Source organism: Bos grunniens, chromosome 4 (assembly GCF_055505025.1).
Source record: "Bos grunniens cultivar Pamir isolate PY7600 chromosome 4, Bosgru_T2T1.0, whole genome shotgun sequence".
NCBI lineage: Eukaryota > Metazoa > Chordata > Mammalia > Artiodactyla > Bovidae > Bos > Bos grunniens.
Genome location: NC_141168.1, coordinates 6757088 through 6784801, shown reverse-complemented (window position 1 = coordinate 6784801; position 27714 = coordinate 6757088). Strand labels below are relative to the sequence as shown.

The following is a 27714-nucleotide window of genomic DNA, read 5'->3' as shown; positions in this document are numbered from 1 at the left end:
ATGGAATTCTTCAGGCAAGAATACTCAAGTGGGTGGCCATTTCCTTCTCCAGGGGATCTTCCCAACCCAGGGATTGAACCCAGGTCTCCCACACAGCAGGCAGATTCTTTACTGTCTGAGCCACAAGGGAAGCTTGTAGTAAAAATGGGGTAAGTTGTTTTCCAGGACTTGGAGTCAGCCCCTGTCCAGTTCAAGCTGGCTAAGACAGGTTGGGACCACCAACCCTAAAACTCAGCCTGCACGGGGGTCCAGTGAACGACCTTTTGACATCAGAAAACTCCACCCTCTGGTCATGCTAGTGCCTCCATTTTTGAACATGTATCCCGTGACGAAGCCCATAAATCAGACACGCTGGTACAGAGTGCCAGCTACCTCACCTTCCCCACTTCGAGTCACCTTTCTCCACACCTAAGACCACCCTGCTTCTCTACCCCACAAAGACTTCAAGCCCCTTGTCTTCGAGAGGCACATTTGAGATTCATTCTCCCGTCTCCTCACTTGGCTGTCTCATAAATAAATGCCTTCTCTGATGCAGACCTCAGCATCTTGGCATTTGGTGATGCTTGCTGCGCATTGGACAAATGAATCCGGTTCCGTAACAGAAATGCTTATATCTATATATTTATATTGTACATAAAAAACTTAAAAAGTAAAAAGCTTATCGGTCATATCATTTACCATGAGAAGTGAATAACAGGTATATGTGTGTGGTGTGTGTGTGTAGCGAGAGAACCAACAGTAATTACCGCAAAAAAGAAGAGAATGAGAAAGAGATGGAGGAGACAGAGAAAAAGAAAAGAAGGCAGGGATGGAGGGAGGAAGGAAAGAAAGTAAAAAGACGGAGGGGGAGGAAGAGGAAGGGAAGGAAGAAAGGGAGGGAGGGAGGCAATGATCTCGGTCCATGTCTTGCATGGCTCCATAAAGCCCACAGATCCATTATAGATGCTTAAAGACAATAGGTAAAAAGATCCTAAGTCTATGATAGCTATTTTCACTTTACATTGAACAGAAGGAAATTGTCAAAAGGAGTTTTTGCACTCGGGATATAGAGCAGAACAAAAATTTAGTCTTATTTGGACCCGGTTTCCATATGATACGTCAGTCAGTCAGTTCAGTCACTCAGTCTTGTCTGACTCTTTGCGACCCCATGGACTGCATCACACCAGGCCTCCCCGTCCATCACCAACTCTTGGAGCTTATTCAAACTCATGTCCATTGAGTCAGTGATGCCATCCAACCATCTCATCCTCTGTCGTCCCTTTCTCCTCCCGCCTTCAATCGTTCCCAGCATCAGGGTCTTTCCAAATGAGTCAGTTCTATTCATCAGGTGGCCAAAGTATTGGAGTTTTAGCTTCAGCATCAATCCCTCCAATGAATATTCAGGACTGATTTCCTTTAGGATGGACTGGTTGGATCTCATGCATAATTCTCATTCAATTTCATGAGTATCGATGTACCAGGTATATTAACAAACGAAGACTACATCTTTTCCACACAAAATCATTCTTTGGGGTTGCTTCTGTTTAGTCAGCACTGGGGGAAACGTGACAATACCTGTTCACTGAATGGAAGACCCTGGAGTGGCCACAATAGGTGAGGGTGGGGAGAAGAAAAGTGGGCACAGGAAGCAAGTCTGTGGGACAGGGCGGTGAGGGGCCCTGGGCAACTTGGGAGGGGCATGCAGGGTCCAGGCAAGGGTCTCTGGCTGCTCACAGGACAATGACAGCCGTGGTCTTCTCCTTGGAGGGGGAAGGGGGCACTGAATTCTCCCCCAGCAGATTCCTCTCTGACCCTTCCTCATCCTGCTGGAAAAAGAAAAACAGGAAGAAAATCAATTCTTGGGAGGAAAAGGATGGGACAGAGTCAGCTCCATTTGGCAATCAGGCAAAGGAAAGAAGGAGGGAAGGAAAAGCTGATGGAAGAAGGGGAGCTAGACAAGATCTAGACCAGAAAAGAGAGAAAGTGGGGAACTGAGAGCAAAGAAGCGGAGGAGGCAGATGTTAACCCAGGACAAAATGATGGGGTCACCTTCCCCAGACAGCGAAGGGCAGAGCCCAGCACAGAGAAAGGCTGAATGAGGGGAGCATGACCACAGCTCAGCCGTGTTCCTGCCCCGCTGTCTTTCCCTAGAGCTGCACCAGCCAGACCCGCCCTTTCCCTGCATGATGTGCATGCTCAGTCACTTCAGTCGTGTCTGACTCTTTGTGACCCAGTGGACAGTAGCCTGCCAGGGTCCTCTGTCTCTGGGATTCTCCAGAAAAGAATACTGGAGTGGGTTGCCATTTCCTCCTCCAGGGGATCTTTCTCCCTAACAGCTCACCAGGGCCTGGGAGCTCTGGCCACAGAAGCTTTGAAGACCCACGCCCAGGGAAGCCAAGGACACAATGACCTGCAGAGCACAGATAGCCAGGAGCAGAGCGCGGATTCCTAGGAACAAATCCTGAAGATAAAGGGGGAAAAAAAGTTAGTCAGGAGTCAGCTCCTGTGATTCCTCTGTTATTCTCATCTTGCTAGGAGGTATCAGAGTCTGTTCAACTAACTCCTTCTCACTGAAGCAGATTGCATTTTCCAACCACAAGGGCAGCCAGTCTCCATCCCATTTGCTTGTCTGCAGGGTCACTTTACCACAGCCTGTGAAGAGGTGGAGACTAATGCTCAACCCCCTGAACTCTGGAATCAAAGCCTGGGAATGCTTTGATCAACAAAATACAGTGGAAGTGACACTAGGGCCTGGCAGCTTCCATTGCCTACATCTTAAAATGCTCACAGTGGGATGCTGTCTATTGCAACCCGGTTGCCCAAGACACACGGAGAAGCCATTGTAGCCTCCCTGGCTGGTACTCCCCAGCTGAGCCCCCTGACATGTGAGTGCGCCATCTTGGCAGTCCAGCCAATCAAGCTCCTGGATGACTTCACACCCAACTGACCCATGACTGCAACTGCCTGAGAAAACCCAAGTGAGGACTGCCCGTGTGAGCCTAGTCAACCCACAGAATGTGAGACATACTAACCAACTGCAGTGTTAAGTCACTGCATTTGGGGGCCGTGTGTTACCCGGAAGGGGATGAGTGATACCAGTCACACACCAGGAAAGACAGAAGGGTGGCTCATGATATCCTGTCTCCTCTTTGCTCCTCATCCCCTTTGATTCAGGGAATGATCATGCCCAGAGATCTGAATGGTGTCTTCAATTTAAGACACCTCCTGAACCAACAGCCTCAGATGAGGTCCACGCTCAGAGGGCCTCCATCTCTGCCCTCTGGTGCCCCAGTCCCCCCAGTTTACAGCTGTGATGTGTTCTTGGGAGATTGACTCTCCTTTCTCACCATCAGCATTTGCATGTATCTTCTGCAGTTCTCCTCCTCCCACGATGAATAGGAACTTCTTCGTTGGTACCAAGAAGTGGGGGTGACAGGGACTAAGGAATCACACACAGAGCTGATGTCATAGAAGCCATCATATTGCCAGATGAAGCTATTCACACAGAAGACGACAGCGGCCACGGCCGTGGCAATGCCAGCCAGGGTGAGCAGACCTGATACGCAGCCCTAGAAGAGAGAGATTCAAGAGGCGGTCCCCCTCCATGGATGGCAGAGCCATGGGGTCCCAGCCTCAAACCAATCTCCTCTTCCCCAGCTTCCTGGTCCGGGATAAACCCTCCCTACCCCTCCAGGAAAGATCTTAGGATATTTGAAACCAAAGGAGAGAAGACAGAAAAGTAGAGCAGGAAAATAGACGTAGTAGGGGGACAGAGGACAAGGCGGGGCAGAGGATGCCTCACTCACGGAGAGTTTGCCCCGGCGCTTCTCGTGGACAATGGCCCCAACTCCTGCTGCAATGGCCTAGGAAGAGAAGACACCAGAAAAGCCCTCCAGTTGACCGTCTCCCATCACACTTCTCCCAACAGGCCCCAGAACAGCCAGTTTGAAGCAGGATCCAAGAGCCAGGCAAAGAAACCTAGCAGACAGACAGGACTCTGCTTACAACAGCCTGACTCTTCCCAGCCATGCCTTTAAGAGGAAAACGGAGGGTGGAAAGAAAGGTTTTGCCCACCCCCTAAGGCAGCCTCCTCATCACTGTTGTTCAGTCACTAAGAGGTGTCCGACTCTTTGCGACCCCATGGACTGCTGCACGCCAGACTTCCCTGTCCTTCACCATCTCCCGAGCTTCCCCAAACTCTTGTCCCGTTGAGTTGGTGGTGCCATCCAACCATCTCATCCCACCAGCCTCCTCATAACATAAGGCATTTGGTCGCTGGGCCTGTGGTCTCTTCCCCCGATCCCTGACCCAGATCCAAAGGAACTTTCTTTCTCCTTGTCCATGACCACTTGCCTCCCAAGGAGATCACAACACTTCCCTCCCATCCAAGTATTAGCCCGGCCCGACCCTGCTTAGCGTCCGAGGTCAGATGAGATCGGGCACCTTCTGGATGGTATGGCCACAGACTCATAACCCCTTTCTTACTCACCACAAACCCTGCCCACAAGGCACAGCCCGAGGCACGCAGCTGAATCCAGGGTCCCAAGTAGAGAAGCCCACCAAGAGCACAGCTGATAGCCCCGAGCAACAGCTGGGTCACCTGCAAGAGATGGGGAAAGCCACGCCCCTTCCCATGAGCCCTCACGCTCCAGGCTCAGACACCCAGCTCCCAGCTCCTGGGCATGGCTCCCCTCTCTTGCCCTGTCTTGACTTCTCTGCTTGGATTCTGGAAGTTCTATCCATGAAGCAATGCATCCTGCTTCTCCCTCACCCCTCTGACTTGACAGTATTTTATCCTTCATTCTTTCCTAAATCCCAGTTTTCCTAAATTCCACACCTTGTCATACCCATTTGATGCTTCCTGCTTCTTTTCTCCTCTTTTTCCCATGGGAAGCCCACCATCCTGTCCAGGATGGGCCACAAAGACCTCCTTCCAGAAAGGAGGTGTGGTTGGCTGACAGCCTGGGCTTCCCTGGTGGCTTAGACGGTAAAGAATCCTCTGGCAATGCAGGAGACCCGGGTTTAATCCCTGGGTAAGGAAAATCCCTTGGAGAAGGGAATGGCCACCCACTCCAGTATTCTGGCCTGGAGAATCCCATGGACAGAGGAGCCTGGTGAGCCCCAGTCCATGGGGTCGCAAAGAGTCAGACACGACTGAGCGACTTGCACACTTCACTAGCTGACAGCCTGCAGTGGTCACCATCTTCGGGGTCCCCACATCTTTCAAGCCAAAGGCACATTCTTTAGGGATAGCTGCCCAGCAATGACTAAGCAAGGCGGTGGTTCGAGGGCCATTTCCACCTAGAACGGGACTTCTGTGACGGGCAGTCTTTGCTCCCAAGCTCCCTACTGGGCTACTACAGACCTCATCAGGCCTCCATCAAGACCTCCTCTCTCCCCCTGCCCACTCCTGCCCTTTGCACTGCATGATGTTACACCCCAGTAAACCTTTTGCATACCTCAAAAGGTGTGCAAACAACACCCAACTCAGTGTCTGTTTCCTGGAGGATCTGACTATCACAGCTTCTTGGACATCACCACCTACATGGACATCGTAATCTACATGTCCTGCCAGCCTCTCAGATTCATCGCATCCAAATGCCAGACCCCACCCCCCACACCACCAGGGTCTGCCTCACTGACTTCCAGGGCTCCAGTCTTCTGGTCACTCTCACTCCAAACCTCAGCATCCTCTCGGACTCCTCTCCTCCCTGGTACCCCAAGTCCACCCACTCCCAAGTGACCCCACCCACCGAAGACTTGGACTCCTCTCTCTCCTCCTCATTTTTGCTGTGACCTTGCAGGTGCCGACCCTCCATACTTCTTACCTGGACACCACCTGGCTGGGAGGCTGCCTGAAGCTCGGGTGCCTGCCCCAGAATCCCTCCATGTCCAATCCTTCCCACTATAGAAGCTGATCCAGGACAAACTCCTCAGCTAGTCACTCAAGGCTCTCAGCAATAATGGTGTATATTTCCAGTCTAATCAGCCAGGAGTCCCATTCTCTTTACTCTGACAGAACCTGCCCTATGCTTTTTGGCTTCTTTGCCTTTGTTCTAGGCATTCTCAAAACCTGAAATTCCTTTCCTCCCATCCTCCACCTCTATCTGTTAAACACATTGCTTCTCCATTCAAGGTCTGGCTCAGATGCCATCCCCTGCAGGAGGCCCTCTGCAGGAGGCCATCCTGTCTTCCAAGCACGTCACCTATTGTTGTTCAGCCACTCAGTCGTGTCCAATTCTTTGCAGCCCCATGGACTGCAGCACGCCAGGCTTCCCTGTCCATCACCAACTCCCAGAGCTTGCTCACAAGCTCATGTCCACTGAATCAGTGATACCAAACAACCATCTCATCTTCTGCCACCCTCTTCTCTTTTTGCCTTTGATCTTTCCCAACATCAGGGTCTTTACCAATGAGTTGGCTCTTCACATCAGGTGCCCACCTGATCTACCTTTACCTCTAGGCGTTTGTGTAGTTGCCTGACCCTTCTGAGGGATGCTGAGCACCTTGAGGTGATCACCAAGGGCCTTTCCCCCAACATGCCTGTCATATCGCCTGGCATCTGATATGGGTTCAACATGGGTTCAACAGCCTCCAGCGATCCTTCCACCCGCCCACCCCTACCTCTGGCTGGGACTGCTCATATTGCACCAGAGAAGCAATCCCTTACTTCTTTCCATCTCAATCTCTGTGTCAAAACTTCCAAACAAGCGGGGATACAAGTTGTGAGTTTTCATGGGGATTTTACCCACTTTCTTTCCTCACATCATATTGGAGAAGGAGTGTTACCTGCCTCTGTGTCACCTTGCTAACCCACCTCTCCAGCCAGCCTACTCTTACCCCTAGTGCCAGCTGTCCATAGCCTATCCTGGCCTTGGCAGGACGGTGAGACAGGCGCTCCACTAGGGAACTCCCAGCTTTTAGCAGTTGTGCCAAAGCAGATTCCTGGTGAATGTGGATGTCAATGTGGGTGGGCTGGGAGAGCACAGAGCCCACATCAACTCCATTCACAGTCAGCGTGTTCTGGGCCATTCTTCCTGCTGGGGAGATGTACAGGAGTGAGGTCTGAGAGCTGAGGAAGAAGAAGAGGAATACACAGCATGAGTGCAGGGTAAGAAAATAGTCTCCATGTCAAGTCCCGGCATGTGGGATCTCAGTTCTCTGACCAGGGATCGAACCCATGCCCCAGCCTAGAAAGTTCAGAGTCTTAACCACTGAACCACCAGGGAAGTCCCTGATCTTAATTTGGAATACAGATCTGAATCACCTGTAGAGTTTTCACCATATGTATCCTGGGATCTCTTCCCCAAATGGTCAGATACAGTTTGTCTGGGGTTTGGGATTAACAAAGAAAGGAATCTGAATTATTTTAGCAGCATGGTGTGTATATTTACACATAATACTTTTATATGGTAAAAAAAAATCAAAAGATAAGTAAGTGTATACTGCTAAAATCCTCTCCTATCTTTCTCTCGTAGCCAGCTAGTTGCCTTCCAGGCGGAAAAATATTACCATTTTCTAATATGCTTCCTGTGACTGTTCCAATCCTCTTCTATGACTATTCCAGTATTGTTAATTCTCCCATTATGACTGAGGTTGACTTTCTTTTCATGTTTAAGAGCCTTTCTCCTCTTCTTTTGTGAGCTTCCCTTTCATATCCTATGACTGCCTTGTTTTATTGTTTTGTTTTGGTCTTTACAGGAGTCCTTTGTGTGTTTGAAAAATTACTATCTGTGACATGACTTGCAGATAGGGCTTTAATATTTGCAGTTTATTTTTGACTTAGCTTGTATTTTTATATAATCAAAATTTTCATTTTTCATGATTTCTGAGTTTTATATCATACTTAAAAAGGACTTTGCCATGTCAAGATCATAAAAGAATAATTCTTCCCTGTTTTCTTCTAAGTGCTTTTATGTTTTCAGTTTTCACATTTAAATGTTGATCTGTCTGGAACTTACCTTGTAAGCTGGGAAAAAATGGATCCAAATTGTTTTTTTTTTTTTTTTTAAGATTCTAAACTTTTGAAAATATATCCTGTTTATGGAATGCATCATCTTTCTCCCACTGATTTAAAATGCTCCCTGGAGCAAAAATGAAATTCCCATAGGAAACCAAGCCTGTTTGAGTCTTTAACTGGCCCATTGGTGGATCTGATGAGTCATGCACCATGACCATAAATTTTAACTATAAATACAGAGTTTAATATTCAGTTGAGCTATTTCATTGACCCCCTCACCATGTTACTTTTCTCTTTGATGGCCACTTTTGCTGAATTACTTCACCTTGCATATTTTGGAATCAACTTGCCTCATTCCAAAAGAAATCCCCTACAAGCAATTCTCATGGTCATCCTAATGATCACTGTTTAAATCATAGCATTATTAATAATGATTCTAATAACATCGGCGAGGACGATAAACTTAAAGTCTTCCCATCTGTATTGTATGAGCTTCTCAGAGCAGCTTCACGCTTCACCTACCTGGCCTCCTGTGAAGGATACAAGTCAGGTGTCCAGCGATTCTGCAGATGCACAAGGAGGTTCAGACCTGTTCACAGACCCACCCCAGGAAGCGCAGTCAGAATTCCAGCCAGATCATCCTTGGGCTCCAGGAATCAGCATCATATTAAGGCCCAGAATGTGCCTTAGGCTCCAGCTGCCTCCAAGTCTTCTGGGTACCACCTCTTTCCCCCCGCCCCACCCCACCCCCAAGTCCTCTGGGTACTGCTACCTGCCCCCTCCACCCTCCTCCAAGCCTCTGGGTACCAGCACTTCCCCCCTACTCCCTCCAATTCCTCTGGGTACCACCACTTCCCCCCTCTACCCCACCTCCCAACTCCAGTCCCCAGATCAGCCTAGATTCCTGCTCTTCCTCTGAGCCAGGCCATCCCCATGAAGGTTCCCTTTCACGCCACCCTGACTCCAGGTTATGGAGTTCTTCCTCGCAGCCCTGGATCCTCCTGTCTGCCCGGCTCCTCCCAGTACCGCCTCAAGCTGGAGAGAAAGGGCCAGGGCCCATGCTATACCCTGGGCCCTCCACCTTCCACCTTTCCTACCAAAAGACCTCTCACTGCAAACCCTCTTTAGCCTCAGCCGCCTTACCCCTGGAATAGAGGCATGAGGCACTAGGGAGGAACAGCCGCCCAGTTGATGTGGCCAGACGTGGGCTCCCGGCCCTCCCCAGGCATTTTTCTAGGGTCCCTTCCTCTCGCTAATGTATCCCTGCCTTCCAAGCAGGTCCAGGGGAACCAGGAACTGGGGAGAATGGCATCCTGTGAGACAGGATGGGGGCTTTGGGGACTGGTCTTGGAGCCTCCTAGAGAGAGTTGGGGGTTGGGGTCTGGCAGTGAGTGTCTCCTGGAAGGGGGGATCACCTAGGCTGTGAAGGCTCTTCTCACCTGCTGTCCTCTGGGAGCCAGTGGCCAAGCCGGGCAGAGCTGGGAGGAGCTGCCCAGAGCTGAGACCCACCAGGGGGTGGGAGAAAGCAGAAGGAAGGGATGGAGTTATAAGGACCTGACCTTCAGCATCTTGACTTCCCAGAAAGAAGCTGGGCCAAAGGGGCCCCTCTAGGGGGGTTTGGTCTTGAGTAGACAGTCAGGCTGGCCGGAGAAGGCACACACACATACACTCCAGCACGCCCATACCTACTCAGACAGTACACACACTGGGGGAATTCTTGATCAGAAAGCCCCTGCCCTGGTGGGGACAGGAGACAGAATGGCCTCTTAGGGTTTCCCAGGGCTGGTCAGCTCTTCAGTCTCCCAGGCCACCCACCTGGCCCTTGCGCTCTCCCGGATGCCAGAGCCCAGCTTTCCCCAGCAGCTGGAAAACCTTGGAGGGGCCCTGTGCTCCAGCTGGGAAGTTGCCTCATCCTTCCCCGCTGGCACTCCACCAAGTACCTCCCGCTTCTGCCTGCTCGGGTCTCCCCAGCCCTGCCCACCACTCTCCACTGCCGGTCCCTGAGGAGAGCAGGTAAGGTAGGTCCATAGCCTGGGGGGGCCCTTTCCCCCAAGACCCTTCTCAGAGGAGGCCCCACCCTGCCGCCACAGGCCCTCCAGAACTTGCTGGGCAGGGAGGGAGGGGCAGGGACCAACCTCCCCTGCAGAGGAGGGGCCTCCAGAAAGGTACAGGAGTGGGGGGCCAGGTGCATTGATGCCAAGTTGTTCCCACCTTTGGTCTCCATCTCCACCCATGGCTTCATCCTTCACACTGGGTTTGTGGGGTTGAAGGGAGGGGCACAGTTAGAACAGGAGGACTGAGGAGCCATTGGTGGGGAGAGGAATATTCAGGGGTTGCTGGAGGGTCCCCAGACTCAGCTAGGGAACAGCTGCTTCCAGAGAAATTCAGGAGGCAGCCAGGACTCGGTTCTGCCCAGCAGCCTGGGGGCTCCAAAGGGGAAGAGGCAGAGAGAGGAGCCGGTGGCAGGGGGGCTGGGGTGGCACAAGCCTGCTGGGGGCAAAGGGGAGAAGTGAGAACTCTGGGACACAGCCTGGTCCAGCCCCCAAGGCAGTGGGAGGAGGATGAAGGGAAGGTCTGGGGGAAAGGGGAGGCCCCATAGACCGAGCAGTGGTCCCAGCCTCAGGAGACTCAAGCATCCTTCACGAGATGCCCCCTCAAGACAGGTCCTGGGTGCTGCTCTGTGACCCGAAGTGGTGTAGGGGGTCTCCACCAGCTCCTGTGAAATCCATACCAACCTCCTCCTGCCCACTCTTCGCCCCTGACGCTCCCTTCCTCCCCGCCAGGTGGGTGTCCAGAGGCATGGAGACAGTGGACTGCGGGGAGGCAGCCCCCAGGGCTCCCCAGCCCGCCAGCATCCAGGTGCACTTCCACCACGAGTCAGGTCTGGCCAAGCTCCTGCTAGGCGGGTGCTCCCTGCTGCAGCCCCTCCTCCTGCCCAGGCCCCGCGCCACCTCCCGGGCCCTGGGCCGCCACCGGCTGCTGGCGACCTCCTGGGTGAGTAAGGCTGCTGGCCACAAGGGGCACAGACTGATGCCCAGGCTCCCCAGACCTGGAAGGGGAAGCCCCTCTCCTGTCGCTATGCACCCTCCCTGGCAGCCTCTCTCTAAACAGGAGGCTAAGCCAGTCTTATCTTCCAACCGGAGATCAAGTTCCTGCTTTTCCCCCCACTTACCTCTCAATGAGAGCTGTGGGTAGGGTAGGCTATGGGCTGAAAGGCCAAAGGAGCCCCTGACCATTTAAAGTCCCAGCTGGGGGAGCCCTGAGTTCATCCTCTCTCTCCCCTCCCCTTGTCTCCCTTTCTCTCCTCTGCCTTCCCTTCCCCCCTCTTTTTCTCTCTCTTTCTTGAGGTTCTAACTGTTAATAGCTGGAGTGGCAGGTCTCCAAAGCTACCCTGAGACTTAGGCGCAGAGGGTTGCTCCTGGGATCCAGGATCCGTGTGCTTACGTTTCTCATCTTTCAGGTGATGCAGATCGTGCTGGGGCTGCTGAGTGGGGTCCTGGGAGGATTCCTCTACATCTTCTCCTCTACCACCCTGCGGAACTCGGGAGCTCCCATCTGGACAGGGGCTGTGGTGAGTGGGACAGGAGGACGGTAGGCAGAATGGATGCGAGGAGAGAGAGGCCACTGCCATCGCCCCCAGCAAAACAGGGACTGTTGGCACCCGAACACACCCCCGGCTCCTCCAGGCCGATGCCCTGCTTCTACCGACAGGCAACCAGCGAGCCAAGGGCTGCGATGGCCACGGCCACCAGTCAGCTCTCCCAGGTTGCTGCCCGGGGCCTCTCCCACCGCTTCTCCCACCTTCAACAGATCAGCTGAGGATCTTGGACGGGCTCATCTCTAGACTCCAGCGCTGCTTTGAGATGGGGAGGCAGGACGTGCAGGAGGGTGTATGAGCCAGGGGCACCTCCTGCTGGCTTCGCATGATCCTCTGCGGGTCCTGCACACCGGGCTCTCAGGGGAGGGGGGACCCCTGGACCACAGTGGTGATGTCAGCAGAAGAGGGTATGCCACCTGCAGCAGGAGATGGGGGGGGCGGGTCATGGCAGGACCGAGGCACCCCGTGTCCTGCCCACACTCACAGAACAACAACAAAGCGCACGTATGAAGAGAGGAGCCAAAAGTAACCATCCTCATCCACCCCATGGCAAAAACACTGAGGTGAGCTACAGCCAAACAGGATCCTGATCCATCTTTCCTCCGGGATTGACCAGGCTTCCTGTCCTGGAAGGCTCACTGGGTGGGAGCCTGAGCGCTGTTGGAATGGGCGCCCACACCCACCCAGAGGCAGCTGACCCTCATCCTGTACCAAGAGCTCCTCCAACAACCTGGACGTTCCACCCCACCACCCTGGAGCTTTTGTAAAGCCCCTGGTGCTGCCTCGAAAGAGAGGGTTTGGAGAAGGGAAAGAGGGCTCACTCCTGGCTTGACCATGAGCATTTGTCTGATGTCCCCTAAGTAGAGGGTCCTACAGCCTCAGGAGTTTTAATTCAGGCCTCAATACTCTCCCCGTGACCTTACAGACCACAGACCTTGGGCCTGTGTGGAGTGCTGTGGGGAAGGGCCAGCTAGACGACTGCGGGAGTCATGAAGGAAAAAGGAAGCGGGCAGCTGGGGAGGAGGCGGGGGATGCGGGAGTTGGGGGTTCTGCACAAACCGTGCAGCTTCAACCTCTCCCCAGGCTGTGCTGGCTGGAGCTGTCGCCTTCATTTACGAGAAACGAGGTGGCATCTACTGGGTGAGTTGGGGAAGGGCAAGGGTGAACACCAGGCCCACAAGCTGGAGGCCTTCCCAAGCCTCCGGCTCCATCACACGCCCCTCCCCTGGGCTCCCCCCCTCCCACCCCTGGCCCCAGGGTGGGCACCAGAGAGACTGAGTCTCCAAGGTCTCTCTCTGCATCTGCTCCTCACCAGGCCCTGCTGAGGACCCTGCTCGCCCTGGCAGCCTTCTCCACGGCCACTGCTGCCACCATAATCGGGGCTGGAAGATTCTATGAGTACCACTTTATTTTCTATAAGGGCGTCTGTAATGTCTCCCCCTCCTGGAGGCCCACCGGGGCCCCCACCCTGAGTCCAGACCTCGAGAGGCTGCAACAGTGCACCGCCTACGTGAACATGCTGAAGGTAGCCAGCCGGGGACACAGGGCAGCAGGCAGGGGAAGGGGTGGGGGGAGTCTGACCCTGGATGGGAGGGAGGCCGTCCATCGAAGAGGGTGTGCCCTGTTCTGCCCCAAAAGACAGACGTGGCAGTGAACAAAACACAAGCAGTCCCTGCAGTTTGTGGGCAGTTACAGATCTGTGGGAAATACAAACTTCGAAATCAGAATAAATGAGCCGATAGAGCTAATATTGCACATACGGGATGAGGTGTGAAGGGATTCGATGCCTGTTCAGGTCTCGGGGTTGTCAGGGAAACGGGTCACAGCCCAAGCCTGTCCCTGTTCTGATGAGGACACCAACGGGGCTTCTGGCTGCTCTCTCCATGCTACACTCACAGACCCCCCAACACAGGGCTCCTTCTTCATCCCACCACCCCCCAACCCTGGAAGCTCAGACATGGGGAACAGGACAAATGGGGTGGAGAGTGACCCTGTGCCATGTGGAAGGGGAACACAGACTCCACGTGGCAACAGTCACTCTGGGGGCTCACAGCTTTGGTCCTCTGTCCCCAGGCCCTGTTCATAAGCATCAATGCCATGTTGTTAGGGGTCTGGGTTCTACTGCTTCTGGCATCTCTGCTGCCCCTGTGTCTGTGCTGCTGGAGAAGATACAGACGTAAGGAGGTGAGTCCCTAAAGCTTGCATGGTGGGGGCAGCAAGACTGTCCGGCAGGAACAGGAATGGAGAGTGGGTGGTTTGGGGAGGAGAAAAGGGTCCTTACAGAGAGTCTCAACAGGCATGATTCCTGTTTTGCTACCCCCGTGGTGGCCCAGCCCAGGGAGTTCCTATCCCTGACTAAGTGGTACCCAGTCCAAAGACCCCATGGAGCCAGGGATGCGCAGGTCCATGGTGGGACCTAGGGCTCTTTGCACGAGGCTGATGTCAGATCCAGTTGACTCCAGAACTGAGCTGCCCTGGAGGAGAGCATTTACACTGTCTCTCCCCTGTGGGCCATCTCACCCTCTCCTTTTCCCTTAGAAAAGAGACCTTCCCTTGGAAGAAACTGTCAGGAGTGAGTGAGATCCAGCCCTGCCTCTCCAGAGGACTTGTGCCTGGAGCTTCTGCCTGGACTGGGTGTCCGAGCGTCTGCCTCATGAGAGAAAAGCCAGGCCAGGAAGAGAGGCTCTGTCTGACCCAGTGATCCTCCCTCATGGCCACAGCCGCCGCCTGCTCCACCGTCTCAGCTGTTCTTGCCTATTTCCGGCTCACCTTCACCACCTGCCTGCCTCATGCCCCTCTTGAGCACTGATGATAATAAACTCCCGTGTTGTTGCTCCCAGCTTCTTGCCTAGGGTATTTCTCTTGGCTGGAGGGAGACAGAGGAGAATGAGCCAACAGCAAAGCTAGGAAGATCCTCCCGCTCACAACCCCTCTCTGGGGCTAGAGTAGCCATCCCTGAAAACAGAGTCTCTTTAAGGCTGGTACCGGGAACTGTGGGTCCAAATACCCAGGGATGGATGAAAGGAATGGAGACTCTGAGCCCAGCTACTTACAATTCAGAGTTAAGAGGGTAAATCCTTGACTATTTGAGAGTTGTACTTTTTTTTATTTTGACTGTTTGGAAATATTAAGAATTAGATAAGATAACACTGAGATGCAATCATTTCAGAAATCTTTTTTATAAAGCTAGAACATCCAACAGTGTGATGAAATACAAACCTTGGATACTTGTCCCACAAAAAAAAAGTGGGGGGCTTCCCTCACAGCTCAGTCGGTAAAGAATCTGCCTGCAATGCAGGAGACCAGGGTTCGATTCCTGGGTCAGGGAGATCCCCTGGAGAAGGAAATGGCAATCCACTCTAGTATTCTTGCCTGGAGAATCCCATGGACAGAGGAGCCTGGCAGGCTACAGTCCATGGGGTTGCAAGAGTTTGACATGACTTAGCGACTAAATCACTACCACCCACAAAAAAAGATACCTATAACTTCTGGATAAAATAGGAGTCATGTGTTTTTAAATTCATGGCCAACCTGAATAAGCCATAATAGAAGCAGGAGCATGAATTCAGAGAACTGAGTCTTGAAACCAGCATCTGCCCACTTGGACCCCCACAGCCACCCACACCCTCAGTGCTCCGCTTGGAGGAACGAACTCCACATCTAGTCGTACTCACGGCTGAGTTTTATTAGAGCAAAAGGATACACAACAATGTCAACAAGGGGAAAGAATTCTCAGAGAAAGGAAGCACGACAAATACAAAGCAGAGTAAATAGAAAGAAATTATCATCTAAACACATCAAAGTAAATTTTAAAAAAAGACAAAGAGAATGTCTTAAATCTGTCAAATGGCATTAACTAAAAAGAAATTGCAACATTACATGACTCCCTTTTGTCTGCTGCTGCTGCTGCTAAGTCGCTTTAGTCATGTCCGACTCTGTGCGACCCCATAGACGGCAGCCCACCAGGCTCCTCAGTCCCTAGGATCCTCCAGGCAAGAACACTGGAGTGGGTTGCCATTTCCTTCTCCAATGCATGCGTGCATGCTAAGTCGCTTCAGTCATGTCCGACTCTGTGCAACCCTATGGACAGCAGCCCACCAAACTCCTCTGTCCACGGGTTTCTCTAGGCAAACAATCCTGGAGTCTAGTTGAGAAAAGAACTAAAGATATTGATTACATTTAACCTTTGTCACACATGATGTTCAACATCGCAAATTATTAGAGAAATGTAAATCAAAACTACAATGAGATATCACCTCAAAGTAGTCAGAATGGATATCATCAAAAAGTCTACAAATAATAGGTTTTGGAGAGGGTGAGGGGAAAAGGGAACCCTCCGACACTGTTGGTGGGTATTTAAGTTGGTCCAGCCACTATGGAAAACAGTATGGAGTTTTCTTAAAAAACTAGAAATAGAGCTGCCATATGACCCAGCAATCCCACTGCTGGACATATATCTGGAGAAAATTTTAATTCAAAATCATACATGCCAATAAAAAAGAAAAGCTACACACATGCAAAATGATAAATGCTCCCCAATATTCATAGCACTGTTTATAATAGCCAACACATGGAAGCAACCTAAATGTTCATTGACAGATGAATGGGTAAAGAAGATGTGGTGTGTGTATATATATATATATATATATAATATTTATGTTTATATATATGTACATACATATATACATATATATGTATATAACTCAGCCACAAACAGGAATGAAATAATGCCATTTGCAGCAACACGGATGGACCTAGAGATTATCATATTAAGTGAAGTCAGTCAGACAGAGAAAGATAATATCGTATGATATCACTTATATGTGAAATCTAAAAAACTATCCAAATGAACTTATTTACGAAACAGAAACAGATTCACAGGCATAGAAAACAAACTTACAGTTATCAAAGGGGAAAGAGGGTGGAGAGGGATAAATTACAAGTTTGGGATTAGCAGATACAAACTACTGTATATAATATGGATAAGCAGCCAGGTCTTACTATAAAGCACCTGGAACTATATTCAGTATCTTGTAATAAACTATACATGTATATATATATGAGTCAGCTTGCTGTACACCAGAAACTAACACAACATTGTAAATCAACTAGAGTTTGATAAAAATAAAATAGACCAAAAAAAAAAAAAAGAACAGAAATAATCTTACAATTTTAACTTTCAGTTTGGAGAAAAAAATCAATCAGTGAAGCAAAAAATAGAAAATGACTATAAATTAAGTTATATGAGGAACTGCAATAAATATGAATGGGCAAAATAGTCCATTTAAAGCACATAGATAGATTGTGGTTTTTTTTTTTTAATTCACCCATATACTATTTACAAGGAGCATATCTAAAACAAGGGTATGGAAAGATTGCAAATAAGAGGATGGGGGAAAAGATCTAACAATTAGATTGACACAGTGCCATTAAAATCAGACTTTCAGCCAAGAGCATTCCTAGAGATAAAGAGGCCACTTGTGGCCATTGTACAGTCAGGATCTCCTTCCTTCTCACATTGCTTGCACTCATTCCCTCCTGGAATCAGGACCCCATACCTTGCACTGGAGGAGCTGTCTTGTGGCTAAAAACTAAAGGCAAAGAAAAATCTTGAAAAAAGCCAGGCAAAAATGACCTATTACCTATAGAGAAACCAAATGACTTTTCTCATCAGAAACCATGATGGCAAGCCAAGTGGCACAATATTTTTAAAATTTATATTTGTATTTATATTTGGGCTTCCCTGGTGGCTTAGATGGTAAAGAATCTGCCTGCAATGCAGGAGAACCAGATTCGATCCCTCAATTGGGAAGATTCCCTGGAGAAGGGAATGGCAACCCACTCCAGTATTCTTGCCTGGAGAATTCCATGGACAGAGGAGCCTGGTGGGCTACAGTCCATGGGGTCACAAAGAGTCAGACATGACTGAGCAACTAACACACAATTATATTTAACATATGAACAATTTTGTGCAGCAACATTCCAGTGTGAGTAAAAAAGAAGCCGGCACACAGGAGTTTGGCAGGGGGTGGGGGTGGAGGGGGTGGTGATGGTTAGATCTTTGTCCTGATCGTGGTACTGGTTACATGAATGTATTAAAATGCAAAGATCCACACACAGAGAAACAAATATCAGTTTTATTCTCATGATAATTCATAATGATAAGGAGACAAATCTGGGGTTATTTGTTCATCCCTATCTCAGCATTTCCAGGTCATTTCCAGATGTGCATACATTCCTCACCAAGACCCAGACATCCTCAAGCACAAAGTCAGGTGGGACTTAGGAAGCATCACTTCGAACAAATCTAGTGAAGGTGATGGAATTCCAGCTGAGCTATTTCAAATCCTAAAAGTTGATGCTGCACTCATATGACACCAAATATGGAAAACTCAGCAGTGGCCACATAACTGGAAAAGGTCAGTTTTCATTCCAATCCCAAAGAAAGGCAATGCCAAAGAATGTTCAAAACTACCACACAATTGCACTCATCTCATACACTATCAAAGTAATGCTCAAAATTCTCCAAGATAGGTTTCAACAGTACTGGAACTGAGAATTTCCAGATGTTCAAGCTGGATTTAGAAGAGGCAGAGGAACCAGAGATCAAATTGCCAACATCCATTGGATCATAGAAAAAGCAACAGAACTCCAGAAAAACATCTATTTCTGCCTCATTGACTATGCCAAAGCCTTTGACTGTGTGGATCACAATAAACTGTGGAAAATTCTTCAAGAGATGGGAATACCAGACCACCTTACCTGCCTCCTGAGAAACCTGTACACAGGTCGATAAGAAACAGTTAGAACTGGACGTGGAACAACAGACCAGTTCAAAATTGGGAAAATAGTACCTCAAAGTTGAGAAATGCTGGGCTGGGATGAAGCACAAGGTGGAAATAAGATTGCCGAGAGAAATGTCAATAACCTCAGACATGCAGATGACACCACTCTTATGGAAGAAAGTGAAGAGGAACTAAAGAGCCTCTTGACGAAAGTGAAAGAGGAGAGTGAAAAAGTTGACTTAAAACTCAACATTCAAAAAACTAAGATCGTGGTATCTTTTCCCATCACTTCATGACAAAAAGATGGAGAAACAATGGAAACAGTGACAGACTTTATTTTCCTGGGCTCCAAAATCACTGCAGATGGTGACTGCAGCCATGAAATTAAAAGGCATTGCTCCTTGGAAGAAAAACTATGACCAACCTAAACAGCATATTAAAAAGAAGAAACATCACTCTGCCAACAAAAGTCCATCTAGTCAAAGCAATGGTTTTTCCAGTGGTCATGTATGGATGTGAGGGTTGGGCTATAAAGAAAGCTGAGCACCAAAGAATTTATGCTTTTGAACTGTGGTGTTGGAGAAGACTTTTGAGAGTCCCTTGGATTGCAAGGAGATCCAACCAGTCCATCCTAAAGCAAATCAGCCCTGAATATTCATTGGAAGGACTGGTGCTGAAGCTGAAGCTCCAATACTTTGACCACCTAATGTGAAGAACTGATTCATTTGTTTTTGTTTTTGTTTTTTACGAGGCTTTTTATTTTTATTTTATTATTTTTTAGAAGAACTTTTTTTTTTTACTTTACAATATTGTATTGGTTTTGCCATACATTGACATGAATCTGCCAGAGGTGTACATGTGTTCCCCATCCTGAAACCCCCTCCCACCTCCCTACCCATACCATCCCTCTGGGTCATCCCAGTGCACCAGCCCCGAGCATCCTGTATCATGCCTCAAACCTGGACTGGCAATTCGTTCACATATAATAATATACATGTTTTAATGCCATTCTCCCAAACCGTCCCACCCTCGCCCTCTCCCACAGAGTCCAAAAGACTGTTCTATACATCTGTGTCTCTTTTGCTGTCTTGCACACAGGGTTATCATTACCGTCTTTCTAAATTCCTTATATATGTGTTATTATACTGTATTGGTATACTGTATTGGCTTACTTCACTCTGTATAATAGGCTCCAGTTTCATCCACTTCATTAGAACTGATTCAAATGTATTTTTTTGATGGCTGAATAATACTCCATTGTATATATGTACCACAGCTTTCTTATCCATTCGTCTGCCAATGGACATCTAGGTTGCTTCCATGTCCTGGCTAGTATAAAGAGTGCCACGATGAACATTGGGCTACACGTGTCTCTTTCAATTTTGGTCTCCTCAGTGTGTATGCCCAGCAGTGGGATTGCTGGGTCATATGGCAGTTCTATTTCCAGTTTTTTAAGGAATCTCCACACTGTTCTCCATAGTGGCTGTACTAGTTTGCATTCCCACCAACAGTGTCAGAGGGTTCCCTTTTCTCCACACCCTCTCCAGCATTTATTGCTTGGAGACTTTTGGGTAGTAGCCATTCTGACTGGGGTGAAATGGTACCTCATTGTGGTTTTGATTTGCATTTCTCTGATAATGAGTGATGTTGAGCATCTTTTCATGTGTTTGTTAGCCATCTGTATGCCTTCTTTGGAGAAACTTCTGTTTAGTTCTTTGGCCCATTTTTTGATTGGGTCATTTATTTTTCTGGAATTGAGCTGCAGGAGTTGCTTGTATATTTTTGAGATTAATTCTTTGTCAGTTGCTTCATTTGCTATTATTTTCTCCAATTCTGAAGGCTGTCTTTTCACCTTGCTTATAGTTTCCTTTGTTGTGCAAAAGCTTTTAAGTTTAATTAGGTCCCATTTGTTTATTTTTGCTTTTATTTCCAATATTCTTGGAGGTGGGTCATAGAGGATCCTGCTGTGATTTAGGTCAGAAAGTGTTTTGCCTATGTTCTCCTCTAGGAGTTTTATAGTTTCTGGTCTTATGTTTAGATTTTTAATCCATTTTGAGTTTATTTTTGTGTACAGTGTTAGAAAGTGTTCTAGTTTCATTCTTTTACAAGTGGTTGGCCAGTTTTCCCAGCATCACTTGTTAAAGAGATTGTCTTCTCTCCATTGTATATTCTTGCCTCTTTTGTTGAAAATAAGGTGTCCATAGGTGCTTGGATTTATCTCTGGGCTTTCTATTTTGTTCCGTTGATCTATATTTCTGTCTTTGTGCCAGTACCATACTGTCTTGATGACTGTGGCTTTGTAGTAGAGCCTGAAGTCAGGCAGGTTGATTCCTCCAGTTCCATTCTTCTTTCTCAAGATTGCTTTGGCAATTCAAGGTTTTTTGTGTTTCCATACTAATTGTGAAATTATTTATTCTAGCTCTGTGAAGAATACTGTTGGTAGCTTGATAGGGATTGCATTGAATCTATAGATTCCTTTGGGTAGTATACTCATTTTCACTATATTGATTCTTCCAATCCATGAACATGGTATATTTCTCCATCTATTAGTGTCCTCTTTGATTTCTTTCACCAGTGTTTTATAGTTTTCTATATATAGGTCTTTTCTTTCTTTAGATAGATATATTCCTAAGTGTTTTATTCTTTTCATTGCAATGGTGAATGAAATTGTTTCCTTAATTTCTCTATTTTCTCATTATTAGTGTATAGGAACGCAAGAGATTTCTGTGTGTTGATTTTATATCCTGAAACTTTACTATATTCATTGATTAGCTCTTGTAATGGTATTTTCTGGTATTTTCTGGTAGTGTCTTTAGGGTTTTCTATGTAGAGGATCATGTCATCTGCAAACAGTGAGTTTTACTTCTTCTTTTCCAGTCTGGATTCCTTTTATTTCTTTTTCTGCTCTGATTGCTGTGGCCAAAACTTCCAAAACTATGTTGAATAGTAGTGGTGAGAGTGGGCATCCTTGTCTTGTTCCTGACTTTAGGGAAAATGCTTTCAATTTTTCACCATTGAGGATAATGTTTGCTGTGGGTTTGTCATATAGCTTTTATTATGTTGAGGTATGTTCCTTTTATTCCTGCTTTCTGGAGGGTTTTTATCATAAATGGATGTTGAATTTTGTCAAAGGCTTTCTCTGCATCTATTGAGATAATCATATGGCTTTTATTTTTCAATTTGTTAATGTGGTGTGTTACATTGATTGATTTGTGGATACTGAAGAATCCTTACATCCCTGGGATAAAGCCCACTTGGTCATGATGTATGATCTTTAATGTGTTGTTGGATTCTGATTGCTAGAATTTTGTTAAGGATTTTTGCATCTATGTTCATTGGTGATATTGGCCTGTAGTTTTCTTTTTTTGTGGCATCTTTGTCAGGTTTTGGTATTAGGGTGATGGTGGCCTCATAGAATGAGTTTGGAAGTTTACCTTCCTCTGCAATTTTCTGGAAGAGTTTGAGTAGGATAGGTGTTAGCTCTTCTCTAAATTTTTGGTAGAATTCAGCTGTGAAGTCGTCTGGACCTGGGCTTTCGTTTGCTGGAAGATTTCTGATCACAGTTTCAATTTTCATGCTTGTGATGGTCTGTTAAGATTTTCTATTTCTTCCTGGTCGAGTTTTGGAAAGTTGTACTTTTCTAAGAATTTGTCCATTTCTTCCAAGTTGTCCATTTTATTGGCATATAATTGCTGATAGTAGTCTTTTATGATCCTTTGTATTTCTGTGTTGTCGTGATCTCTCCATTTTTGTTTCTAATTTTATTGATTTGATTTTTCTCCCTTTGTTTCTTGATGAGTCTGGCTAATGGTTTGTCAATTTTATTTATCCTCTCAAAGAACCAGCTTTTGGCTTTGATAATTGTTGCTATTGTCTCTTTTGTTTCTTTTGCATTTATTTCTGCCCTAGTTTTTAAGATGTCTTTCCTTCTGCTAACCCTGGGGTTCTTCATTTCTTCCTTTTCTAGTTGCTTTAGGTGTAGAGTTAGGTTATTTATTTGATTTTTTTCTTGTTTCTTGAGGTATGCCTATATTGCTATGAACTTTCCCCTTAGCACTGCTTTTACAGTGTCCCACAGGTTTGGGGTCGTTGTGTTTTCATTTTCACTCGTTTCTATGCATATTTTGATTTCTTTTTTGATTTCTTCTGTGATTTGTTGGTTATTCAGCAGCGTGTTGTTCAGCCTCCATATGTGGGAATTTTTAATAGTTTTTCTCCTGTAATTGAGATCTAATCTTACTGCATTGTGGTCAGAAAAGATGCTTGGAATGATTTCAATTTTTTTGAATTTACCAAGGCTAGATTTATGATCCAGGATGTGATCTATCCTGGAGAAGGTTCCCTGTGCACTTGAGAAAAAGGTGAAATGTTTTGGGGTGAAATGTCCTATAGATATCAATTAGATCTAACTGGTCTATTCTATCATTTAAAGTTTGTATTTCCTTGTTAATTTTCTGTTTAGTTGTTCTATCCATAGGTGTGAGTGGGGTATTAAAGTCTCCCACCATTATTGTGTTATTGTTAATTTCCCCTTTCATACTTGTTAGCATTTGCCTTACATATTGTGGTGCTCCTATATTGGGTGCATATTATTTATAATTGTTATATCTTCTTGGATTGATCCTTTGATCATTATGTGGTATCCTTCTTTGTCTCTTTTCACAGCCTTTATTTTATAGTCTATTTTACCTGATATGAGTATTGCTACTCCTGCTTTCTTTTGGTCTCTATTTGAATGGAATAACTTTTTCCAGCCCTTCACTTTCAGTCTGTATGTGTTCCCTTGTTTTGAGGTGGGTCTCTTGTAGACAACATATATAGGGGTCTTTTTTTTTTTATCCATTCAGCCAGTCTTTGTCTTTTGGTTGGGGCATTCAACCCATTTACATTTAAGGTGGCTCAGAGGGTAAAGCATCTGCCTGCAATGCAGGAGACCTGGGTTCAATCCCTGGGTTGGAAAGATCCCCTGGAGAAGGAAATGGCAACCCACTCTAGTATTTTTGCCTGGAAAATCCCTTGGACTGAGGAGCCTGGTAGGCTACAGACCATTGGGTTTCAAACAGTTGGACATGACTGAGTGACTTCACTTTATGATCCCATTGCCATTTACTTTATTGTTTTGGGTTCGAGTTTATACACCCTTTTTGTGTTTCCTGTCTAGAGAAGATCCTTTAACATTTGTTGGAGAGTTGGTTTGGTGGTGCTGAATTCTCTCAGCTTTTGCTTGTCTGTAAAGCTTTTGATTTCTCCTTCATATTTGAATGAGATCCTTGCTGGGTACAGTAATTTGGGCTGTAGGTTATTTTCTTTCATCACTTTAAGTATGTCCTGCCATTCCCTCCTGGCCTGAAGAGTTCCTATTGAAAGATCAGCTGTTTTCCTTATGGGAATCCCCTTGTGTGATATTTGTTGTTTTTCCCTTGCTGCTTTTATTTTTTTCTTTTCAGCAAAAGAATTTAGTGTTGTTGTTTTTTGTTTTTTGTTTTTGTTTTTTTTCATTGGAGGCTAATTACTTTACAATGCTGTAGTGGTTTTTGCCATACTTGACATGAATCCGCCATGGGTGTACATGTGTTCCCCATCCTGAACCCCCCTCCCACCTCCCTCCCCATCCTTGCTGCTTTTAATATTTGTTCTTTGTGTTTGATCTTTGTTAATTTGATTAATATGTGTCTTGGGGTGTTTCACCTTGGGTTTACCCTATTTGGGACTCTCTGGGATTCTTGGATTTGGGTGATTATTTCCTTCCCCATTCTAGGGAAGTTTTCAACAATTATCTCAAGTATTTTCTCATGGACTTTCTTTTTGTCTTCTTCTTCTGGGACTCCCATAATTAGAATGTTGGGGCGTTTAACATTGTCCCAGAGGTTTCTGAGAATGTCCTCATTTCTTTTAATTCATTTTTCTTTTTTCTGGGTGCCTGATGTCCTCTGCCGGCATTCATAAGTTGTTTTGTGGAATTTACTCAGCGTTCAAGTGTTCTTTTGATGAATTTTTGGGGGAGAAAGTGGTCTCCCCATCCTATTCCTCTACCATTTTAGGACCGCCTCGAACTGATTCATTTGAAAAGACCCTGATGCTGGGAAAGACTGAAAGCTGGAGGAGAAGGGGACGACAGAGGATGAGATGGTTGGATGGCATCACTGAACTTGCCATCGAACTCAATGGACATGAGTTTGAGCAAGCTCCAGGAGTTAGTGATGGACAGGGAAGCCTGGCGTGCTGCATTCCACTGGGGTCACAAAGAGTCAGACAGGACTGAGCAACTGAACTTAACTGAATATATTCATCCCTACCCCAAAACAGGAACCTGTTTAATGCAAGCCTGTGACTTTAGCTGTATTTTCAAATAAACAATATGCTTTTGAAAAAAAAATTTTAACAAAAGTCAGGGCTGCCGAGATATCTGATTTCCTACAGAGAAGGAAACCAAAGACCCAGGATTCTCTGAAGGTATTTGGAAGGAAGGGAGAGCAACCAAGGGGGATGGAAGCAGAAGAGGACCTAGGGTGGGGGTGGGGGGACCTTGGGAAGGGATCCGTCCCAGAGACTCAGACCTGCCAGATGCAATAAACAAAGAAGACTGTCACATTTGGACAGTAAAAGACTGCTTCTGAGCAGAAGGGCAAACTGAGTTGACTTTCATTTATCTGAATGAAGAGTGGAAAGAATTTACATTCAGTGGAGCCCTAAAAGGACTGAATTTAGAAACACTGTAGAAGAGAAACTCATACCATCTTTAGCTTGAGGAAGAAAGTAATCCTCCAGGGTCTCTATCTTGGATTTACTCTGCAAATATTTCTTATGACAATGTGTTTTTTTAACTTAGTGATTAACAAGTTCAAAAATAGAATTAGAACAAGATGGAATTTAAATTCAAACGCCTGCTTCCTGCCTGCTTCCTTGGGCCTCCCAGGTGGCCCTGCTGCTGCTAAGTCATTTCAGTCGTGTCCAACTCTGTGCGACCCCATAGACGGCAGCCCACCAGGCTTCCCCGTCCCTGGGATTCTCCAGGCAAGAACACTGGAGTGGGTTGCCATTTCCTTCTCCAATGCATGAAAGTGAAAAGTGAAAGTGAAGTCCCTCAGTAGTGTCCGACACTCAGCGACCCCATGGACTGCAGCCTTCCAGGCTCCTCCGCCCATGGGATTTTCCAGGCAAGAGTACTGGAGTGGGATGCCATCGCCTTCTCTGGTAAAGAACCCACCTGCCAATACAGGAGATGAGACATAAAAGATGCAGGTTCGATCCCTGGGTCAGGAAGATCTCCTGGAGAGGGGCATGGCAACCCACTCCAGTATTCTTGCCTGGACAGTCCCAAGGACAGAGGAGACTGGTGGGCTACAGCCCATAGGGTCCCCAAAAGTCAGACATGACTGAAGCGACTTAGCACACAGGAGCATCTGCTTCCTATCAGAATTCCCTGACAAACCTGCTTGACCCCGCCAGCTAGTGGCTACAAACAGTGTTCTTCAGAAGAAACTGGAAAAGAAAAAATTAATTTTTTCACACAATTCTTTAAAAATTGCCAATGCATTATTGACCAAACATCTACTAATACTTCCCGTGTCGCAGACACTGTGGGTCCTGGGAAGGGAACTGTGAATAGTGGGACAGTCCTCTGCCTCGCCGAAACCCAAGCAACCTTGAAGAATAAGGGCCAAACACCATGCTATCCTCCCCCTCCCCCTGCAGGCATGCCCCCACCACCCGCTCTGCTTGAGTCAATTGGTTAGATTCATGCAATGACATCCCCCCAGAACCAAAATTACAGCACAGATGGGAGAGTTCCTATTGCTCCACTGTCTCCAGCCAGCTATCTCCCCACCCCATATCATGCACTCCAGGGACACATAGTTCAGGAACCAGAGATCCCAGTTCTGAGCTGGAATCAGCCTCCCTCCCAGCCCACCCAGCCTGAAGCATCCACAGAGGTGTTAGCCCGACCTGCCCAAACCCTGGCACAGGGGGACACGCATGTGCCCATCCACTGGGAAGACCTTCCATGCTCACAGGAGTAATGGGGAAACAGTCCATGGAAAATCTCTTGTTAGAAATGGGCTCCCCAGTACAGGGTCCCCAGAAATGGCTTCTCCCTCCCCCCACTCAGCCAAATCTGGGGTTTCAGAGGAACCTGGCTGCAGTGGAAGCAGTGTGACCCAGACCCCAAGGTGGACACCTCGAGAGCTCAGCTGCAGCCTCTAACACATTCTGGCCACCCTCAGCACAAAAGACAAGAAGGATTTCTTGAACAAGACCCCAAAATCACCAGCCATAAAAGAAAAGACTGGTACATTTGAATGAGTTAAAATTAAAAACTTCTGACCCTCAAAAACATAGAAAACTTAGATAAGCCATGATAAAACTTAGATAAGCCATGATAAAACACTTGTCGGCATGAGTAATTAACAAAGGACCAGTATTCAGAATGTATCACATTGAACCATATGAAAGTGTCACTTTGGGTAAGTCAAAAATGGTCAAACACCAGCACCTTCATAGGATTCAATCTAACGTGTGTGCATGCTTAGTTGCTTCAGCCGTGTCCAACTCTTTGCGACCCCATGGACTGTAGCCCACCAGGCTCCTCTGTCCATGGGATTTTCCAGGTAAGAGTACTGGAGTGGGTTGCCATTTCCTCCTTCAGATCTTCCTGATCCAGGGATCAAAGCCTGGTTTCTTCCATCTCCTGCATTGTACTGCAAATTTGAAAATCACTAGGAAAGTAAATCTTAAGAGTTTTCATCATGAGAAAAATTTTTTTTACCCAGGTCAATCTAATTCCTAGGGCAATGCCAGTTCGCTTTGCCTATGCAGAATAGAATGAGACTTTCCCATCACTCCACTCCCAGGGAAGACAACTGCAGGATGGCAGGTGACATCGAATTCCTTTAGGACTCCAAACTCTTTAGATTAGTCTTGCCCATGATTCTGGGCATGATGTTTTCTGCCTGGAGGCACATGGGATGAATTTGGATGCTGAGAATAGAAAATATGGAAACCAATTAGGTTCTTCCCTAGAGACTTAATTTATGAGCCTTTTTCCTAACATAGCATATGTGGCCAGACCTGAAGACAAAAATAACAGAGAGGTGCTTCAAGTTCACTCTTCAAGTTTACTCAAGTGAGCAAAAGATTATACTCACTTCTGACCTCTGCGAGTGAGGGAAACTTGTTCCAGCTTTCCGATGTTTTCAGAAGAGAACCGTGGTTCACCGTGGAAAGGCCTTGGTCTCAGCTGAGACCATCCAGGAGAGACTGGATGTCGTATGTCTCTCATGACCCCAGTGACTCTGCGGGGCCAGGCCCCGGAGTGGGTTGACTCCCATCCCCTACCCCAGCCTCACAGTCCCTTCCTTTTTTTTTTTTTTTTTAAATTTACTTTTCGGCTG

General features: G+C 47.3%; 2 protein-coding genes across 19 annotated transcripts; one reads left to right on the top strand and one right to left on the bottom strand.

Annotated features, from left to right (window-relative positions):
• Nucleotides 1-1486: 1486 nt before the first annotated feature.
• Nucleotides 1487-9837, bottom strand: TMEM176B (transmembrane protein 176B). Of its 14 annotated transcripts, none has more exons than XM_086398155.1 (8): nt 9755-9837; nt 8462-8528; nt 6820-7051; nt 4469-4579; nt 3786-3842; nt 3327-3548; nt 2321-2440; nt 1487-1802 (listed from the first exon to the last, which is right to left on the bottom strand). In XM_086398155.1, the coding sequence occupies exons 3-8, from the start codon at nt 7009-7011 to the stop codon at nt 1710-1712; spliced, it is 795 nt and encodes a 264-aa protein (XP_086254281.1). In that variant the 5' UTR covers nt 7012-7051; nt 8462-8528; nt 9755-9837; the 3' UTR covers nt 1487-1709. The 14 variants fall into 14 exon arrangements, with proteins under 14 accessions (XP_086254281.1, XP_086254280.1, XP_086254285.1 ...); XM_086398154.1 differs by having other exon boundaries at nt 1487-1805; nt 9755-9819; XM_086398159.1 differs by lacking the exon at nt 9755-9837 and adding an exon at nt 9083-9456 and having other exon boundaries at nt 1487-1805.
• Nucleotides 9820-14376, top strand: TMEM176A (transmembrane protein 176A). Of its 5 annotated transcripts, none has more exons than XM_086398169.1 (7): nt 9820-9957; nt 10723-10933; nt 11400-11510; nt 12621-12677; nt 12853-13062; nt 13611-13721; nt 14076-14376. In XM_086398169.1, exons 2-7 carry the CDS (start codon nt 10739-10741, stop codon nt 14115-14117), a joined length of 726 nt encoding a protein of 241 aa, XP_086254295.1. In that variant the 5' UTR covers nt 9820-9957; nt 10723-10738; the 3' UTR covers nt 14118-14376. The 5 variants fall into 5 exon arrangements, with proteins under 5 accessions (XP_086254295.1, XP_086254299.1, XP_086254297.1 ...); XM_086398171.1 differs by having other exon boundaries at nt 9823-9952; XM_086398170.1 differs by lacking the exon at nt 9820-9957 and adding an exon at nt 9987-10104.
• The last annotated feature ends 13338 nt before the right edge of the window (nt 14377-27714 follow it).

Bases quoted from the DNA above. Each gene is read 5' to 3' on its own strand.
- TMEM176B (XM_086398154.1), bottom strand. From the start codon at position 7,011: ATGGCCCAGAACACGCTGACTGTGAATGGAGTTGATGTGGGCTCTGTG. The intron at 2,441-3,326 runs GTGAGAAAGGAG...CTTTATCTTCAG, and splicing joins GATACATGCAAATGCTGATG to GATTTGTTCCTAGGAATCCG. The intron at 1,806-2,320 runs GTGAGCTGTTAG...TTCTTTTTCCAG, and splicing joins GCCAGAGCTCCCAGGCCCTG to CAGGATGAGGAAGGGTCAGA.
- TMEM176A (XM_086398169.1), top strand. From the start codon at position 10,739: ATGGAGACAGTGGACTGCGGGGAGGCAGCCCCCAGGGCTCCCCAGCCC. The intron at 10,934-11,399 runs GTGAGTAAGGCT...CTCATCTTTCAG, and splicing joins GGCTGCTGGCGACCTCCTGG to GTGATGCAGATCGTGCTGGG. The intron at 13,722-14,075 runs GTGAGTCCCTAA...CTTTTCCCTTAG, and splicing joins GAAGATACAGACGTAAGGAG to AAAAGAGACCTTCCCTTGGA.